This window comes from Mesitornis unicolor, unplaced genomic scaffold (genome assembly GCF_000695765.1).
Source record: "Mesitornis unicolor isolate BGI_N332 unplaced genomic scaffold, ASM69576v1 scaffold1869, whole genome shotgun sequence".
NCBI classification, from domain to species: Eukaryota; Metazoa; Chordata; class Aves; order Mesitornithiformes; family Mesitornithidae; genus Mesitornis; species Mesitornis unicolor.
In genome coordinates this window covers 18,666-40,336 of record NW_010206408.1, presented here as the reverse complement: position 1 = coordinate 40,336, position 21,671 = coordinate 18,666, and the positions used below count along the sequence as shown (strand labels likewise).

General features: G+C 38.9%; 1 protein-coding gene across 2 annotated transcripts in view; it reads right to left on the bottom strand.

Moving 5' to 3' along the window:
* The window catches only part of CTBP1 (C-terminal binding protein 1), a 38,957-nt gene extending 18,989 nt beyond the window's left edge, over positions 1-19,968 (bottom strand). The window contains exons 1-4 of one of the 2 annotated variants that reach the window (XM_010191731.1): positions 19,944-19,968; positions 18,707-18,861; positions 5,954-6,098; positions 2,108-2,314 (exon numbers count right to left, since the gene is read on the bottom strand). In XM_010191731.1, coding sequence (XP_010190033.1) covers positions 2,108-2,314; positions 5,954-6,098; positions 18,707-18,861; positions 19,944-19,968 — 532 coding nt within the window. Of the gene's footprint in view, positions 1-2,107; positions 2,315-5,953; positions 6,099-18,706; positions 18,862-19,943 lie in introns of those variants that run through there. The other variant, XM_010191732.1, reaches the window with a different exon arrangement.
* Positions 19,969-21,671: the final 1,703 nt, after the last annotated feature.

Below are 21,671 nucleotides of genomic sequence, written 5' to 3'. Positions count from 1 at the left end.
CTGAACAGACCACAAGTCTAAGACAAGAATAGAGAAACGTGGCTGTGGTTGAGAGATGAGATGATCTCAGATACATACTAAAGAGAAAGGACAGAAACAGCAATACTATGCACACCCAGAGAAAATAACAGATGAGAACTCTTTCTGTGCAATACATTCACTTCATAGCCTTTTGGTGGTTCATCACTTCTGATGTTCACATGTCTAAATAATAAAATAGTGAATTGAGACAAATCTACAGATGTGGGAAGAGGCCACTAGTAAGAGAAACAACCTGAGGGCATGAGTCTATTGAAGGTGGTTTTAAATACACATTTTAGTTCAAAACTAGAGACAGGGAGCCTCTTGCAGTGACCTGTGATAGGAAAGTGCACATATCACAGCCTAAGCACCTGAAGTGCTCAAATGTAAAGCCTAGTACAGCCCTATTTCCAAATCTCCATTAATACACAGCTACAAAGGTGTTTGTTAGAACAGGTCAAAGTGTTGTGTCTATTAACACCCACACGCACAAAAAGAGACAGTAAAAGGCTTCAAAACTGACTTTAAAACTTAATTTTCCCTGAAATTGTCAATATTCTGTTGTAGAAGGGAATAGGAACAATAAAAGGAAAAGAAAAATTACTGTTTAATAACTATAACAGATGTGTACCTTTAAAATCAGGTTTTTCTAGCCTTTTAATAAACCATGCACACTAAAGGCTTGATTTTTAAAAATAAAATTAAAAACGAGCTCTTTACGTAGCTTTACACACATACTGGCAATCTGATTATCCATTTGTTTCTCTACATCTTTGAATCATTCACAACAAAAACACACACAAAATTCACTTAAAGTCAAAAATAAATGACATTTGATTCTACCCTCAGTCTGAATATATGCAGTATAAAAAAACCTAACGCCAACAGGGCGGATCTCTCCAGCAAATGCACACACAGCACGTGAGCCAAAGCTCAGGTTTCAAAAACTAGGCGTGCATACCCATTTTTACAACACTGCAGGTGATTGTCTATTATACACATACAGACACCGTGACTGTGAGTGCAATAATCGTTGTGTGCTTAAACGAGGTGGGTAATTCCACGGGCACAGAACTGAGAAAGCAACGTCATGACTAACTTCTTGAAAGTAATTCTTTAAAGGCAATTCTTCGACTGTGAAGATGTTTTTGCTGCCTTGCATACTCATTTAAATGAGTACTATGTAATGCCAGGCTATTTTCAGCTTCCAAAACTAAGAGTTCGTGGCTTGAGTTATTTGACAGCGATGTGTAACTGGAACAGTCATTTAAGTGTGATGCTTTGTTGTCAAAATCGCATTATTAATTCCTGTGGATGAATACCACAGCAATTACATCCACAATCTATCAGTTCTCTGATAAGACAAGCACATGACCGAATAATTTTTATATAGAAACTGACTTGCTTGTTTTTCTTCTCTGCTTCTGTAACAGACAGTAATTAATTCATCTCAAGCAAGCCTGTCCATCTGTTAGATGCTGAAACACATTTAGGGCCCTTCAGAGAGGTAAGTAGGTGATTTTATTAGGTCTGGAAACATTTCAAATTTTCTTGCATATGTTTTTCCTCTCATTTGAGCTGAAATACAAATTCAGATGCAGCTCAACCAAATGGATGAAATAACTGCTCTGCGGGCTGTTACTGCAGCAAAGATTTTTCAGATATGCTAAAACCAGTAAAAGGAAAACAGCACAGACCCCGATATGATAACGGACAAGAAACAGAACACATATATGGGACACCAGGTTGAAGTAGCAGAACCTTTTCTTGTCCTGGAAAAGGGGAGTGATGGTGTCTCCTCCTCCCACAACCAGTGTGCCTAACTCCGGGCAAAACAGCAGCAGAAAGATGTACAGAAACTCAAAGAATTGAGAGAATATCAGCCAAAAAACAAGTTGTCTGAGGGAAATGATGATACATAAGGGGAAAACATCTGACACATACAAACACGAGGAATAATGTGATATTATACAGAATGTTTGACATGGAAAGGTGTGAACTAAGTGTTTCTATAGCTCAAATTTTCCTATTTTTCTAAAGCAACAGAGGACAAGGAGTATCAAACCACCTCTCCAAGCCAACATACCTAATCCAATAATGCCCAAGGTCTCCCCTCTGATTCTGGCAGCTCCAGAAGCCACTTCCCGAATCTGTTCAACGCTCTGTACTCTCGTGCCTTCTCGCAAGGCCTGGTGAAGCCAGGTGGTTCGCCTGTACAGGTTCAGAATGTGGCACATGGTAGAATCTGCTGTTTCTTCTACTGAGGCAGCTGGCACATTACACACGGCGATCCCTGCAGAGAACGGGGGAAAGGACAGCAGTTGCCAAACATTTCTTATTCTCACTTAACAGCAATTCAGGAGTATGATGTTTAAATTTACAGATATTTCAACACCTGTTTTGCACAAATACTATGGTTCTGACTGTAACAGCAAACAGAATACTTGACATAACACTTGATTAATATGTGTAAACGTATCTTTTTCTCATTTGTTATTACTATTTATTGTGTTTGCAAACTAAGGCAAACAGTAAACAGACCACTGAAACCACAAAAGGAAAGTACTGAAGACGTCAGGTAGTTCAGAACACAAGTCTTGGTAAGCATGTTACATGCACATTGAGCTAGGTGTTTTGAACAGCAAAGACGAATCTGCTTTGCCTTGTGGTTAACGAACACTGTTCAGAATTAATTGCATGAGTTAGCTTTCCATCGCTGAGCAGATATCTTCCCAAAAGCTATCTATTCATTTATAATGACAGCAACTCTTACAGACTATTAGCATTTCCAATTCATGTATGGGTAATCGTGACACAGGGAGGGGCAATTTGCTTTTTGTTGCACATGGGTTTGTAGAATTATGACAAACAGAACCCAAGACCTTTCCTGGTGCCCTAAATTGAAAGGGATAACTCATCTTACTGTCAACAGCGAAATAAAAAAATCTGCTTCTGCATGGTGTGTAAAGATAGTGCAAATTAGGTCCATGTTCCTAATAGCTGAAATGTTACTCACTGAAAAAGGCATAATCTAAAAGACCACCGCAGATTTCCACAGACGACTGATTCAAGACTCCCCGTATTCCTTTTCTAGTTCAGGCAACAAGTGCTTGTAATTGCATGCAATTTATCCCATTCCGCTTTCTACCTTCCAGCACTCAATGTACAGCAGTTAAGCAAGATGTTTACTTGAAAAGTTTGTGTCCTTTTTGCGTTCTCTCCATGCACTCCATTTACTACATGTTTTCTCTCTAATCATCAGCTCCCACAAATGTTTGTCTCTCAGTTCTGCTGACTGAGATCACAAACAGTATAATTTCATGGTGGAGGCAAAAAAAGTGTTTTGTATACTAAAAAACACTCTAATACTGTTTTCACTGTCTAGTTGTTTGGGTTTTTACATAAATAAATATGCAATGAGTCCTCAGCTAACGCCAGTGTGTCTTACAAAGCAAGGGAGAAAAAGCATTCCCTTCAATAACAGTAATAACAATAATCTGACAAATAATAACCTCATGCCACACTTATCTATGTTTTATGTTCGAATGCCTTTATTCTGCTGCCCAGTACTTTTTTACAGCTTGCTTTAGGTCAGTACAAACCAACATAAGGAGCCTGCAGAACTACTTTTCATTTCTCTGCTGTGGAGTGTCTGCTGAGTCACTGCTCTTTGACTTACACAGAGAGAAAACAGCATCATTTGCTGGAATATTAATCCTGGCATCCTGCTAACATCACTGGTAGCATTTCATAACCCACCATTTTTTAAAAATAAGGGGAAAAATGCAAGCGAGGGGAGAAGCACAAGTCTGAAAAGTAACATCCCTTTAAGTGCATCATATTCAACAGCTTCCTCTGTTTATACAAAAAGTATTTTTTCATGGAGCAAAAATGCAGGTTTTAGATGGCAAAACAAATTTAATAAGCATGTCTGCTGATAGCTGGCATCAACAAAATGGTGTTTTAAAAGGAGCGTAAGAAGTGATATTACATATTTGGGAAGAGAAATAAGGAACTGAACTCACCTTATTGTACCTTCCTCCCTAACAGGTTTCCTTAGGAAATTTGGGGGAGAAGAGTCAGAATTTCTCTCCTATATTGTAAGAATTTATTTTCCCCTATTTTCCTCCCTAGCTTTAAAAGCAGCTAATTTCTGAAAGGCAGAGACATGGTGAACCACAAAAAAGCAGCAAGAGACACGAGGATATGAAAAGACATTTCACACAGGAAATGGCAGCACACTCTTATCTCATATCCATCACTTCTGTGCTCTCTTCTCTTCCCCTTTTCCCACCACTTCCAGTGGTCTTGTGCCTAAGTTCAGTGCTGAAAAACTCAGGAGTCAACGGGCATCAATCCTGACTCTCACTTCCCTTCATCCAGCTACACTCACAACTTGTATATATTTTCCAGTCAACAACTGATGAACTGAAGAAAAAGTAGATCAGATCTTGAAGATTTTATCCAAGAAACATCTGTTTTCATGCAATTTAAGAAGAGTGCTAGCACAAAAATAATACTTAACAGTAAAAGCTGGTAACAACCCCACCAGCCAGCTCCACTGCAAGCCTTCAGCCTTTAGTGGACAGAGCAGACAATTAAATTTTGTAGATATCTGAATGCACAAACAGGATGGATCCTAACTGTCTAACTTAGTCTAATCACATAATGGGAACTGATTAATTAGGATGGCCATTTACTGATTAACATGGCCATTTAGCAGTTAAAACGAATGAGAATTTCCCATATCCAGCTTGAAAAATTATGTGGATGCATTTAAATGCTAAGTTTGAGTCACCATCCAGCACGTAGACTTGCAGAAACAGTCAAAAAACCTGCAAAGATTTTCCTCTTATCTGGGATTCTCTGCACAAATCGGACACCTGACTGGTTGGGGCCTTTGATCTGTACCTAGCTTTTGGCTTCTGAGCTAGGATTTACCCCAGGTCAACCTCTACATACGTACACCATTTCTGGGGCTCACAACGCAGGCACTCAAATCCAGCACTGAACACAGGAATGCAGTCTTGCACACTTTCAAACTTGATCTGTCCTTTATAGAAACTCACCAAGAAGTTGTTAGCCTCTGCTTTCTGTGCAAACTTCACAGCCATTAGAAAAAGGCGATTGTTTTACTAATACTGATAAACAGACCATATTGTAGCTCCTTGCTACATCAATGAGGTTGTTACAAGGACTAAGCACTGCCACACTGAAATAAATGTTTCCAATAGCTTACCAGAGCATAATGGGAAACATACTTGGCCACCTCAATCTTAGAAGAGAAACGAAAAAAAGGTAGACATTTATTCTGAGTGCTAGTTTGACCTGTAGATAATTTATAAGAGATGCTTTATCCTAAAGTAAGAAGAGCACAAATCAGGTTGCTGCTTTTTTCTAGTGAAAGACTAAGCACCATTGCTTCATAGTTTCAGTATCCGAATTTATTCTGAAGTAGCAAGAACTGATTTTCCTATAAAAATGGGTATTTCTGTTTTATGGAGTGGTTTAACACTAAATCTCATGCACCGTAAGTAATTCTCAGGCAGTTGATATCGATGCCATTTTTCATTCAAACAGAAGCAGTGCGCCACGCTGACGGAATGATGTTTTGTGATTGGATTACAGCAGCAGTAGTTAAAATATACAACTGGGGTAAAAAAGAAAAGAGATCAAAAATTACGGCCTTACTCCCTGGATTTATACTGAAGAGGTGCACTCTCATCCTGCCACAAAGCTGTTAATGTTATCACTTAATTAACTAATGCTAGCATCTCCATAATGATTTATAAACACTTTGATGAAAAAATTATGCATCTTATATTCTATGTTAGTATAAATTACACAGAGAATACGAATACAAAGACTTAGATGCTATCAGATTTTCTGGAGGCAAGTATACGATGCGAAATAACGTCCTTAACAGTCATACCTAAATCTCCAGCAGATTTGATGTCAATATTATCAAAACCACTGCCAATTCGGACAATTATTCGAAGTGCTTTAAATTTCTCCAAGTCTTCTCGTGTTAAAGTGATAGTGTGATACATCAGTGCACCCACCGCTTCATTTAGTACCTAGAAATAAAACAAAAGGAAAAACACTTATTATTTTTCTTGCACAGGATCTCAGCTTAATTACACATACATATTTTCAGGCATAAAAAGACTGTAAAAGCATTAAATCCAGGTCTTTTGTTTTAAAGGTCATTTTTCCAAGTATCTTCCAGCCTCTTATTAGTCTTTCTGATCTCATGTATCCATTCTAGCATGATGCGAATGGCTTTAGAAGAACTAAGTGACCTGTATTTGTGTTCTTATTAAGAGGGAAAACTCATCTCATTTCACAGGAGATGCTCTGCAATATCCAGCCCGAAGTGCAAGCATCACTGGACCGCATCTGCACATGGCAGATGAAGCACAACATGGGAGCAAGCACTCACTTTAAAGAGTATTTTTATGTTTTTATGCTTTGGCAGCTGACATTCAGTTTTGAATGGAGTCACAGAGCAGTATCTCTTCCCCACACACACAGTGGTACTGGCATTCACTGCGCTGCTGAACCACTTGATACCTGAATAGAAAACATTCAATAATTGTGACAAAACCCTCAGACAACACTGACTGAAATCTGTCAATTCATACACAACAACCAAGCATTTGTCTTTAGTTTATTGACACTGCAACTCACTCTCACTGATGGAAAACTGGATGTCATAAATAGCTGTAACAGAAACCAAACTAGAAGTTATTCAGAAAAAATAGCGCCTCTAAGAAGTAAGTCATTATACCAAAGCAAAAGTTGCAAAAGGAAAAAAAAACCTTGTGTAAGAGAGCACCAAAAAAGGCAAAAATAAACTGACAGGGTCTGGGTATCTTCAAATTATGTGAAGAGTGCATCCAACCTACTCAAGAAAGGGTAAGAGGAAGGGGTGTGGAGAAGTGGAAGAGAGCCCAGCACATCATGCCCAGCAGTTTTGAATTGTGCTACCCAACAGTGACACTGCACGGCACATCACTGACACAAAGTTTATTGCTGAGAGAACAGAAAATATCCTCCTCTCCTTATATGCAAATTGGACATCTTCACTTCTTCAAAACACTTCTGTTTCCACCTTCAATGCAGTATCTGTTATCCTAATCGCTCCACGAGATACACACACAGAGATCACTTCAATATCTACGTAGCTGTCATGACTTCAAGAGGTTCCTGCGACGCACTTCATATCAGAGCTCTGCAGAGGCTCTAAATTGCTTCTTTGACACACTTTTTGGTCTGGTACGTGTACGGATTCTGTCACCTGAGTTATTTCTGCTCACATGAGCATTTTCTAGGGTGCTGCAAGATCAGCAACAGTAATCAACATCAACTGAAATTATTTTAAAAACTCTCTTGCAGCAAAACACATCTCACACACAGAGAATCACGACTGTTGGAACTCGAGACCAGCAGCATTTCTTTTTAAAATTAAAATACGTGAAGAAAAAATTATAAGAAAATAATAACAAACTCCATGAAAATGAGAAAAAACCTGCTTCTTACCGAATACTTCACAAAATGATTTATGCTACTTCAAGAGGTATTTCTGGATTGGTAACACCAGTTCTAAGTAAAAGAAAGACCAGGATCCTTTGAGCAGAATTTGGATTTACTTGTAAGAGTAAGAACTGCAAAAAAATTTGAAATTAACACATCCTTAAAGAATGCAGCTTCAACATAATTCAAAGAACAGCTGTAGGCTCTGATCTTATAAACGATTATACACACAAAACTCCTTGATTTTAATGGTACAAACAAGTCCTTTGGAGATTACATCCAGCAGTCACCAGCCAGGAAGACTGCACTCATCAGAACGTGCTTCCTCGGGCAGTTACACAGGGTTAACAGAAAACCAAGAGAGTTTATTGGCTTTGCTTCTACAGCGACATTTCAGTTGGTATGGACCAAGTCAAAGCCCATGCCTTGGGCAGTCTGCACAAGAAACATTCCCATTTACAACCTGAATGCCAACTTAAAATGCCCTCAGGTTTTTCTTCTCCCATTGTTTCCTAAAAGAAAATTGTTCCAAAACCTCACAGCTCCAGTGATAGGGAGATGTCTAATTTCAGCTTCCATTTATTCACAGCCCAGCTTGTAACTACGAGTTCTGGCGCCAGCTTTGGCCATTTGCTTAAACTGTGCTTTCTCTCCATGGTGTTTACAATCCAACTCTATTTATAGACAATGATCATATCCCCTCTCAGCATTTTATTGGGTAGGCTTCACAAGCCTGGTCCTTCCAGTCTCATCTGAGATGATGCCCTTTACCCCCTCAATCACTAACACTTCTCCCCTGCCCTTAAAGAAGTTTAAGGTCGACTCTAAGGTCTCTCTCCCCACCGTGCTGTATCCCCACCAGTGGCAGCAGTATGAACTGGAAATCTCTCCTGATGAAGTCTCACACGACGTGTGAAGTTTCTGCACAGCCATCGTCACGCTGCAGCTGATCCTTTGGCTAACGCGTAAATCCGAACCCTCCTCCCTGAAGCACGTGTGTCTGTCGCCTTCCCAAGTTTACAACATGACTTCTTTCTCAGAGTAAGAGCGCTTACTACTTCAAACCTCAAGGCTCTCAAGTTCTTTAGGATATCCCGGTCCTCCACACTTAGCCACATCCTCCTGTCTGGGTTTTACCACACACATTTCCTCCTGCCCCTCCAAGGTGGCTGTAGACGGCCGTGACACAGGAGAAAACATCCTCTGTGTGGTTGTTGAAGGCCAAAATTGAAGTAGCTTAGAGCTTATGATGACCCCCCTAAGGCTCATGCCACAGCCAGCCCCTTCCCTCCCTCCTCTCCAAGACTGAAAAAGGCCAATGTTGTGTGGTTTTGTATGTGCAGACACAGAGCTGTCACTACTTCAAGGACTGCATTAAGCAGGGGCTGAAAGACAGCTGAAGTGGCTCAGACATTTGTGTTTTAAAATCGCAGCGTTTCATTTGGGAAGCAGCTTTTCACTCCCTCATCATGCATATTTTATTAACTCGGCCAGTCAAGACTGTAATTTGGACTAAGAGCACCAGACTGGACCCATTACACCACATTTTTGGGCCCATCTAGGTTATGGCTTGGCACTAGGAGGAGACGGAAAAGTATCGGGAAGCTTGGGAATGTGTCCAATAAAAGGAAAAATATTTCTCAGTTATGGCTTAATGCTGACACTAGCCATTTCCACAGGCAGCTATTTACCCATTACATGGGATATGGAACAAACAGATGCAAATAAAAAATGTTTTTAAATTTTTTTTTAGTGTTTGAGCCTCTTCAAGGATTATGGATCAGTTAGCATGGAAGTGCACTGCCAGAAGTGTAATCTTCCATGACTATTATTTCACATTAATTTGATAATTAAATTATGTTACTGCTTTTTGCAGCCGGCCGTATGACTGAAGTGTGCCAAAAAGGCAGAAAATAACAGCAGAAAATCTGAAGTTAGAAACATTCAGCATTGATAAATGTGAATAATAATGCCACTTACAGATTAAAAAAATTGTTTCTGTATTTTGGAATTATTTGTATAAATATATTCTCAGTCACTACATATACTAAATGCACACAGGGAAGTCTGACAAGCTTGTCAATGAGTAAAATCAAAACTAAATCAGAGCACAACACATGAAACTGAAATGCAGCATAAACATGAACAGATCTGGAAAATGAAATAATCTTTAGAAAAAAAGAACTGTGCACAGGAGTGATTTACTGAGCACTTACAGAAGCACACCCAGTGGTAGATGCATGAGAGGAACAGGGAGTATACGTGGTTTTTTCATTATTTTCCAAAATGAACTTGACTGATACAACATCCACCAAATTCTAGTACAATTTTCTTACAGAGATACCAACTTGTGTCAGTTTGAGTGAGATAACACATTTAACAAGTAAGCTAGAAATTTCAGATCAGCCCAAGTTTGTGGCCACCTGCATAATTTCTGTGCCTTCAGACCTTGCAGGTGAGGCTTCAGCACACTGCCTGGTGAAAGCCTTTTTAATACCCTCTTCTATGATCCTTCCCAATCCCAACTGCTGGGACAGGTCTTTCTGCCGTTCAACTCCCACGACAGGCCAGGTCTCCAAGAGAACAGATGCCACTGCAGTAGGAGACGCTCCTATTTCAAAGAATTTAACAAATCTCCACTGCTGAATACTGAAGGTTTTAATCCTTTTTAAACATCTTCCTATTTATTTTTTCACCTTATTTCAGCACCAGGCTATTTTAGCCACCAGGCCACCCATCACATAGTCACCACTGCGACACACATGCCTTATATTATTTGGAGAAGAACTCTTAGCATCTTTATTTTTACAAAAAAAAAAGCATAAACATATAATCATGACATGCTAAGACTATGAACAGCGAGGCCTCCACTTCTTTGGTCATCTGAACTTACGCTACTAGATTTTATTATGAGAGACCGATCTCAGAGGCTTGCAGATCTAATCTAGAGTATAGAAACATAACAGTATGTAAAATGCTAAACTACTTCAATGCACAGACAGAATGTATTGATAAATTACATACTGAATATGACAATATATAATAATATTTTAAAAATACTTCTAGAAAATCATCACTAGAAAGTGCTGCATTTCATCTGGTTCTAGAAACTACCGTGTACTGCATTTCTTTGACTTGGAGGCTGATGCGTCATCTCTGAAAAAATATGTTCCAGCATCACCAGCAGCCTTGAGAGATTTTGCATTTCCAACCCACATTTGGGTGGAAAAAAATGTACTTTACCTACACTGAGTAGGCCTTGCATTATTTGACTTGCAAAAAGCTGCTTCACATCAAATTAGTAACCAACAGCCTGCATACAGCAGACTTGTGGCTGCTCTCCAAGCCTCACTCCAACATGACACAGGGTCCACGTGAAACTGATGCCATTACAACTAAAAAGAAAACCCAGTTTGCTCAAACAGTATTTTGTAGGACTCAAATTTGCCAGTTTGTGCTATGCTTTACAAGTTCCTGTTTCTCTTTACGAGACGATGAGCTCGATGTTCAGTTGCTGTGATCTGCGCTGCTGTCAGTAACCTACCCAGCTCATGGTATGCACTTTGTTCAGCCAGGATACTGCCTGGTGTACACCCTAAATACTAATACTCAAGTTTATACCATATATAAATACAAACCAGTATAAATGTTTTATATAAACATAAAGAAAACTTCCTTGCAGGGTCCTGAAAACACTCTAAAAATCTCTGTGTCCGCACATTGTATAAACTAAATATAAACGGTAAAACCTTAACTGCTGATGAGGATATCAAATAGTTCTTGGAACAGTTTTTTTTCCAAAAAATAGAATAGATTTTTTGGGTATGGAGTCACAAACTTGCCTGAAAGACTGCAAAATGTTATTGAACAAAATGGACAATATATTGTTTAATACAGTTCTTGTTTCCCCATGAAAAATTCGCCCAGAAAAAAAAAACACAATCACTTTTTGACCAACCCAATACATACACGTGGCATATAAGATAGTGTATTTCTAGTCTTTTTAAAATATACTATTGAAAAATATATTCCTATACATATAAACACACACACAACTACATAAATAACCTGCATAGCCTATAGCAAACTTCCTTTGAAAAACTATACTGAAGCCAGTCTTTCAAAGCCAGGATTTACCGACAATTATATGCGCTTTAATGACCAGTGTCTATTTCACAAGAGAGATTTTGAAAACACTTTTACTAAATAAAAGGCTTCAATGGAAAACCTTTGTTTTTAACAGGATTGCTGTGTGTTAAGTTGTATGTTCGATTAATAATGCCAAACTGTGCTTCATTTCAAGTCTATGGGATGCTGCGATGGATTCAACAACTACACTGAAGGATCATACTGCCACAAAAGTCACCGATGACAAAAGCATCAACCCATGCAACTCCGTCTCAAAAAACCCTCTTAATAATCACCAGCAATTTTCCAGCCCCGATGAACCTTACTAAGACTCGGCACTGGGAAATGGAGTGAAAAGCTCGTTAATAACCACCAATGTTAAACTCTCATCTGTCTGTAAGTCAATACGTGCTGCTGCCTGGGCACAGCAGCTCTGCCACTCTGCTTCCTAAAGGGTTTCAGTGCAGAGCAGAGCCTGGCAGCCTGCCCCTTCCTGCAGTGTCACACTTGACCTGGAATATTATAGGTACAATCTAATACCACCACTGCCAAGTCTGACAAGTTGGCAGAGGGGTCACTGAATACAAACACTGATTTTGTGTACATCCTTACTGCGATAGCTGTATACTTTGTTTACTACTTTGCTGTATAACGAGGTGTTGTAAAAGATTTCAGGGTCTCCTTTTGCTCTTTTTTTCCAAATCTTTCATAAGGAACCTTATCTAAAGCTCATTCAAACAGTTTCAGTAGTTTTACAAGGTTTTGGATCAGCTCTGAGGCAATAACTTATTTCCAAGAATATGTTTCTGATTAGAAGGCAGCTTCCTTTCAATCTATATTCTCTGAGAATTTCATTTTGATGGAAAACCAAAAGGCTGCAACTGCATCATGACTGTAAACAGCACTGATACAAATGCAAGATTGAAGCTCTCCTCCCAAACAAAGGAGAATCTGAAGCTGGAAAAATTCTCTTACTTAACCATCGATATAATAGGAACAAATCAAAGCTTCAGCTGAACAGCAGCATCATTCTTGATTTGTTTGCTTCAGTTTCAAAACACTTACTGCATTATGAAACCTCTTCAGCTCTTCTCTGAAACAGTCTTAGATAAAACTGGAAAACATTTCCAAGACTGGAAATGTTTCTACATCTAATTTCTATGTAAAAGCATGACTGAAAATATCTGAAGTCCTACGCTGTTGAATAGGAGTTCCATTTTTGTGGGATTTTTAACTTAAAGTGAAAACAGAGATTGTAGTATTCCTGCGAAGATGCTTTTATTTTGGGCTTTTATAACAGTAGTCGAGGGATCTGATTCAGTCTAACTTAATTCAATCACTTGTAAAAGCTGGAGCGTAAGTTTACAAGACAGACAATTTCCCACTTCCAGCAGAGCATCCTGTTCTCTTTAACGTTCTGCTGAAGTGGGTATCTGCATGAAGCAGTAAATCCAGCCAAAACCACACCCATTTCTTAATTGTAGCTGATCTGAGACGAGATATAGGAAACCACATAATTACAGAAAAAGAGAAAACATGCACAGCTTCAAACAAACTCTTTGACTTCTGCCCAGCCCATGCATTTTGTTTTAAAGATCATTCCTCATCAGCTGCGCTTCCCGTCTTTTTCACTTGTATTTGCAAGTCACTTTAGTTTCTCTCTGCTTAACTGAGATTTCTACCAGCAGATCTTGGATATTGTGTTCATGTGTCACAGAATATACAGCAGAAGTCAAGAAGCCCAAAGAGGAAAGAATCTGAACTCCAAAAATCTTAGGCAACACAAAGACCTCGAGGTTGCGCTTGAGTCTGTGAGGCCTTTGCAGGTACAGAATTAGAAGGAAGGAGCAGCACTGCAGAAATCAGAAGTGCTGGGGAGGCTGCCAAGGAGCCAGGGAAAGCACTAAACCGTGAATGGCACCAAAAAGAAGAGGAATTTGGGGAAAAAAAAGAGAGGGAGAGACAGCAGAGCATGAGACATTGAAAAGAGTAAGTCCACTTGGAATGAAGATGGAAGCAAGGTGTATTTAATATATTTTTTTGGATAAGCACCTACATTTTTGGCAGGACAAACCACAACACCATGTATGTTTGGAGGCAGTCAGCTGGTTGCTGAAAAGACTGATTTACATGATTAACTGCAAAATAAAAACAGTTTAAACACAGTGAGTGACTTTTATTGACAGCAATGCAATCTCTAATAAGAAAGAAATTTAACCACCAAACTCTTAAAGTCATTTTTACCCTAAATAACAGAAGTTTCCTGATAAGATCCAGTGAACCCAGTTCTCCATGAACCCCAGTTATCCTGTGATATAGCTTGACAAATGTAAAGCTCAACTTCACATATGCATCAACTACAATAAAACAGAACTTCGGAGTCAAAGTGTAAACGTGTGCATTGCAGATTTCAGACTGGCTTGAAAACAAGCTCTCTTCTCTAGGGTAGGTGTGGAGGGAAAAAAAAAAAAGAAAATCAGTAAAAAGTTACACACCAGCAATTTCTGAAGAAGTGTAGGAAGTGTCCTTTAACTACAAAGTTACTTGAAAACCCTGGGTCACTCTCAGTAAGTGTCAGTATTCACTTCAGCACTGCAGACTGATTTTCAGAAGGAAGGAAACATTTTCACCAGCCAATCTGCCTTCCAAAGCAGCAGCATGAGGAGTGAATGGTTTGACCTGAGATGGAGTTCTAACACCCGTTATTATTTACTTGTGACCTTAAACAAGCTACTTATTTTCCATACTTTAATTTCCTCAGCCATAAAAAGAGAATGACAAATGAACTCCTTCGCATAAGGGAATTGCTGCAGAACTGCAACTCAGGTATTACCCAATTTGGAGAAAACTTTCTCTAATTAGCACACACAGTACCATACAATAGTATTTGCTAATATCCTGCTTTCGACCTCATATATAAATGGCATTCAGAACCTCATTTCTTTCCTTCCTTTCTGGATGTATTAAAGTCTCCCAGGCTACTTGGTTCAATATGCAAAAATATGTAGCTTGTGCTTTGCTGCCTCACAAACTGCTACAAATTCCCCTTTTCCACTCTTTCAGTATCTCTTCTTAAGAAATACTTGAAAGAAAAACTAAATTTCACCTCCTGCTTTCAGCAAACTCTTCTCAACACTAAACCTTTTTCCCGAGTTTCAATCATCTCTTCTTCCACAATGGGGAACAGTCATTTGCAAATTAGCATCCATGGCCAAAATCTGTATTTTAATTAACAGGACATTATTTAGTATGGCCAGGCATGTGCATTCATGAATTCATGAACTTTCTATATACTGCTTTAAATATGCACCTGCTAATTTTAAAATGTTTCCTGACAACAATTTAATGCATCTTGAAGGACCATTCCCAAATAAGGTATTATACCAGCAGTACTAAAATACAGGTGTTCTGTACTAGAACTCTAAAGATGTGTGGGAAACAGCCATTTTTCTGTGCAGATGAACAGTGGAAGTAAAAAGTGAACACTTTTCACATGGCAGTGAACAGTGCCCAACATTTTGTAAAACTGGTGTCTTAGTCTATGTTACAGAAATACAACATGATAATGAACTAAGGTTTGTGAATTTTGATGCAGAAATTTATTACCTGCCAGAAGAGTGGTGCTTTGCAAACCCAAATATTTTAGGATTATATTACCATCTGCACTAGTGAAAATTTGTATGTTGGTAATATACTGGTTGCTAGTGAAAATACATTTTCCAGATACCTTACTGAGCTCACTGAGAATGAATTATTTTGGTATAATAAAAAGGATGCAAGCTTTAGCACACCCACTAAATGCAAACACTCTTGTTAAGATCAACAACAGATTACCTGTGCTACTCATCAAGCTCCAGTTATTCCAGCTTTTCCAAAGCTACAATTGGAGATACACGCACTGACTTTCGGTCTCAAGATGTGAAAGGTTCATTTACTACACCCCACTGATAACAGAACATACTGTTCCTAAGGCAAGGCATTCATGTCACACAGGAATTCCCCAGTCTCCAGCAATCAGATGTCAATGATGTTGACTTCAGTAAGCCAAGCAGAGAACTATCCAGATGGTGCAGTTGCCAACATTACAGTGTTCGCCCATAGACTGCTATTATCTCATTAAAAAGTGAAATTGCATTTATATTACTTATTCTCCATGTATTATTTAGTCCTTGTAAATGGAAACCAGCAGTTTCACCTGTTAAACTTCTGATAATGGTATGAGACTGGAAAACAGTAAGATTAAAATAAGTTTTAAACATGGTTTAAAAAAAGTAGACAAAGCATAAAGTAGATAAAGCATAAAATCATATTTTATCAATGTATAAAGAGAATTGAGAGGAAAATGCTTGTGTTGAGTATTTCTCTAAATGAAAAAATAAAGTATCATACTTGGATTATTAATGTCCTCAAGCCTTAGAAATCAAATTTTATTAGTTTTGTGGTTTTTTCAAAAACCACTATCCATTTCCACGCATCTCCAATTGCCAATGAAGACAGAGAAGTGTTCACTTCCTTACATTTGTTCCCAGGTTCATTACTTTTCAGTTCTCATTGATTACCACAACACTGAACAGTTTCAGTTGTACGCACAGTGCAAACACTGGTCTCCTTCAATAGACGCTAAAGAGAGGGTTGAAATTTGCATTATGTTTTGGTAAAACCGTACTGGTTCAAAACAGAAGTTCAGTTGGGAGTTTATGCAGTCCCACTGAGCACCCACTGCAAAGACTGTTTCTATATGACAGTATCAGTACATTAAAAAAAAAAAAAAAGAGATGAGACCAGAAGTACAATATTGCCAACTTTGATTCTAGCTTGTAATACAGGAATAATTCAAAAATAATAGTTTTGACTATCCTGTGAGAAACAACTAATGAACTGAAAAAATGCAGATTATTTCCTAGTAGGAACAATTTTATTTTTTTCCATTTTCCTGTGCACATCAGAATTTTATTGTATCTAAAATGCAGCTGAACAAAACAAGGCAGTGACTTTAAGCCAATACTGATGTGGCAGAAAACAATCTTAAATATCAATCTTGACTACTGTTCTGACAACAGCTTATTCATGCGTGGGGAAGGGGGCAGAAGGGTACAAGAAACCTGAAAGTCTGCAGAGACAGGAACTACCATCAGAGACACCCACCAAGGAACTACAGAGAGGGCTTCAGGAGAGGGGACTCGTCTGAGCCATGAGAATGGTGAGTTGCAGTTTGCTGTGCTGACATAGCATGCAACTCTTTAGTCTTCTCTTTATTCTTCTCTTTATTGTTTAGAAAAATAAAAAAACCAAGCAACTACCACTTAAAAAAATTTGAAAGTTTTAACAATGATTTTTTTTCCAGAATAAAAATATTTTTCTTAAGAAATGACAAGCTGAATAGTTGGTTAGTGGGTTCCCACTGGGAAGATGCTGACATAAGATGGACTACAGAAAGTGGAACAGGTTGCCCAAGGAAGTTGTGGATGCCCCCTCCCTGGCAGTGTTCAAGGCCAGGTTGGATGGGGCTTTGAGCAACCTGGGCTGGTGGGAGGTGTCCCTGCCCATGGCAGGGGTTGGACTGGATGAGCTTTGAGGTCCCTTCCAACCCAAACTGTTCTGTGATTCCATAAATGAAGTTTATACACTTGATAACAGAAGGGAAGTTAGTATCCCTATTATTTTCAAGTAGTTGGCTTTTTAAGAAAGTCATCAAAGAAAAGATTAAATCTTTCATGATACACAGAGACTTTAAAATGTTTAACAATGCTATATGTTAAGAACAAGAAAAGTAAATAAACAATTAAACCAGTTACGAATTCAAAAGAGTGAAAAGCTTCTGAAAACCTGTCACAAACCCAAGGGCTGCTGTAATTAGTGCAGGACAAGTCTAACGAGGTATCTGTAGAGAAACAAGAATATTGGTGGAATTTGGTCCAGCTGACACCTCCTAACTCCCAAATTGCACTCAGCAGTGCACAGCACCACATGCACAGAAATGGATACAGACACTTACCTAACAAGCCTTTAAGTTAATACTTGGATCTGTCCTTGTCTATCATGGATCTTTGCTGGAGAAGAAGAAAATAAATTCCCCTGGAAGGGGTCCCTCATTGCCCTCCTCATATTTATTACATTTTTTACCTCGTATTTATTACATTTTTTACCTGCACAGAAGCTGTAAGGTCTGTTTTCATCCTTGAACAGGTGAAGGAATATTTGGCATTTGGGGCTTATTCTGCTAGTCACCACATTCACCAGAAGTAATTCCATCTTTAGATAAATATGGATGTGACAAGGTCCTATTGCTGTGCAGAGCAGTGAGGATCTGGGGTAGACATGAGGCTTTCACGCTGAAAGAAGCCTCTGAAGAGAAAATGTAGGTGTATGGGCCAGCAGACTCCCTTGGCTATCAGCACAGTAAGTGGGCATCCCTCTAAGAAAATGAGAAACCCTTTGAGAACCACCAGTGTTTCTTAACTTCCAGACCACCAGGAAGGGTGTGAACTTCTGGAATAACACACAGCTAGAATACATTTTAAAATTCATTTTCTAAATCAATTTTCATTCTGAAACTCTTCTGCAGCATCATTTCTCAGCACACAAGCTCTCCTAACCCGATTTGCACAATTCCTTGGCTAACCAAAGAAGTCTGAAAGTTCCTCACACAGCCAATCCATTCCTGAGATGAGGCTTTCGAGCTGAAGACTGCGCAACCGTGTTTCCAAGAAGCATTTCAAAATATCATGTAATATTATAGTTTTCCCAGAGGTAACTCTAATTCAGTAGGCAAGCACATGGACAACATCCAGCCAAAGATACACTACACAAAAGCATACTTCAACACAGACATTTTCATCTTTGCTTCATCATCGTGTTTTATCACTTATTGGAAATGATCAGTAAATCACTCACTAAGGTAATCAACCACTAATTAAAATGCAGTAAGTAAATGCATAGCTAACACAACACCGGATCTGTTCATAACCGTGAAAAATACTTGTGTTTTCTAAACCACTTGAATTACACCTCTAAATATTACCTTTTCGTGAATTTCTTGTGTAGACTGAGCATCACAAAATGCCACTGTGGCTACATCCTTCAGAATAGGCATTTCTACTGTACAGTCCCTGCCATCCAGCAACGCTACCAAGGGGCGCGGGTGCATGGGCCCATTCATGATCGGAGGTCGAATGCCTGCGAAGAAACAGAGGAGATTTGTTATTCCAGCCGCGCAAACGTAGTTTAAAAAAACAGGTTATAGCTAAGTCTGTTTATTCTGATGGCAGAAAAGGATCCCAAGGCCTGACGCTAGCCAAACAGGACCAAGTTTACGGTCAGCAATCAACCAAACACACAAGACCCAAGAAAAAATGCCACAGAGGCTCAGGGGGCTTAAGAGTGGAAGATGGATAAAACCACTAAGGGAATAATATATTTGTTTTTTTTAAAGAGACATCCTTACTGCACTATTAAGAAGTGTCTGTGCAATCGTATCTGGGGTTTATATTTTGATTGGATTTCACACCTTTGCGAGCTCTACACAAAGTGAGAAATATCTTGTCCAGGCTCGTAATAGCACAGCTTATGGAATATCATAAGCAACTCAGTGAGGATTTGACTATTCAATTCACATCTGCCGAGACTAAAATTTAACTGCAAAAAGCCTACTACAGCAAAATTTTGAATTTAGGAAAGAGGCAGTGTCCACGTGTACAGGCTAATTGCTGAGCTGTGCAGGTCTGGGTAGACTTAAGTTTTACAAAGCAATTCTGTATAGCTCAGACAAGCAAGCACGTCAATACTTAATCCACCACTGAAAACACTAACAAAATATGAACCAAATGTTCCTCCCTAAATCAACATCGCACTTGGATCATCACAGAGTGACAAAGAAATACACATTAAATATCTGGGGGAAAGAAAATCAGTTGAAAGTGCAGACTTCATTTATATCCTCTTTATGGAGTCTTAAAATGAAAAGTAATCCTTATAACAAGATATTTGGAGAGCATCTTTTTAACAGTATAGATGCTATAAATACACAAAAGTACTCAAGGGAATAATATTAAACCATTACATTTACACAAAAGTAGTTAAGCGTGGGTGGAAAAAAAGGACTTCCTGAAGAGATAAGGAGAAGCAAAACCAAGAATAAAATACACAATTTTTTTCCTCTTTTAGAATAAGTATATACTGCAAAGTAGGCTAGATAATACTTGCATGCAAATTTCAACATATTTTTGTTTCAGTGTGAATTTAAAAACATCGTTTTTTGCTTGCTAATACAAGCTGGTCCAACATTGATGCAACAGACTGAGATTCCCCAGCTACCTTCTACAAGAAATCTGACGTCCCAACCTGTGTCAGAAACAAGCCCTGAAAGACTGCATTTGAAGTGGATGGAAAATCAGTCAAATCCCAGCTGTGGAAGATACCTCGTGAAGAAAAGCAGCTGCTGGGAAAAGAGATTTTCACAAGTCGACCGAGGCAGCTCATTACTTCCCCAGTGGGACCAAGCTGAGTCCAGGGCTGAAGGAGTAAAGCCAAGGAGACTTACCCCTGCATCCTCAAATTTAATGTCTACCCCTAACCACGTCAGGGTGACACCACAACCTGGCATTTAAGTTTTAACAATTCAAACAGGTTTTATACTTGAAGACGACTGAACAAGGGTCACTGGAGCTTCTCCTACAAGCCCAGTTCCAGCTAGCGCCCTACCTGGACAACTTCTAGAAATCACAGCTGGCTTCAATTTAAATGTAACTGCACAACACTTGAAATTGCTTATTCAGCAGCAAACGGAGCTTTCTGATTCAAGGCAGGAGGACAGCAGATCCTCACCAATCCTTCTGCATCTGGTCACTAAAGTACCTTTGATTTTTCTGTTCTGGTCCCAGCATCTCCCAACAACTGATTATGCCAATGGACTGCAACTGCAGTCCTGTCACCCTAAAAGACACGGATTCCAATGTGAAAACTATCCACAGGAAAGCACACCACCGTTAAAACTACTCTCTGTTGTAAATCCACCAATTCCTAACCTCTACAGCAACTGACATACTTAGAAATCATGCACAGATTCTTTGAGTAAACCTGTGTTTAATATCCAGCCACCAAAATTAATTGGAAGCCTTTTTAATATCATTGTTAAAATTCGTGCACGTTCCTAACTTATTATTGTTACCTGTTTGAACCAGAAACGGCCGCACAACCTTCATAAGAGTCATTTCTGGTAAATAAACCACACACTAATAATTACTGTCCTTTAATGGGAACTTAATTATAAAACCCCAGATGAAATTTACTTAGAAACACCCTATAATAAGGCATGTTATAGACTTGTTCATGTTTCTTTCAAAATACATAACAGCATTAATAAAATGCAATTATGTTTAGAAACAAATGTAAAAATGACATTGTAAGTCCTATTCATACTGAGTATGACAACTGTGCTCATTTTACAACCGAAATGTTATGGTTGTCGTCTTAATTGTCAGTCCAGCAAAGCCAGGATTTCAATGACAAGTTTGAACCCTAGCTAAAATAAAATTTAAAAAAGAAAACAGAACTTTGATACTAAGTTTGTTGAAGATGAATAAGGAAATATATGGCACAGATTATTCTCTCAGAGCTACAACTAAAGCACCTCTGTCAACAGAAGAGCACAAATAGTCCAAACAGGTAACAGAAGAGACTAGAGCTATCTCAGAAAACCATGACATACAGCATCACTAAACACAACCCTTTAAAGCAATGATTTCTCTAAAACACAAAGGTGTGGCTGGTTCTCCCCTCACGCCAGCGTATCTATCGATTTCAACCAAGGTGCACGCCAGACCGAGCCCCAGAGCACAGAAACTAAAGTCCAAAAATGAGCCAGAAGGATAAACCCTCCCCAAGAGAGCTCTGCTGAGAGTCCCCAGAACTCAAATGCACCCAGTAACCTTGACCATGAAAACCCTACGAACCTTTGCTTGCCAAAGTCCTTTCCTTTCTGAACTTCA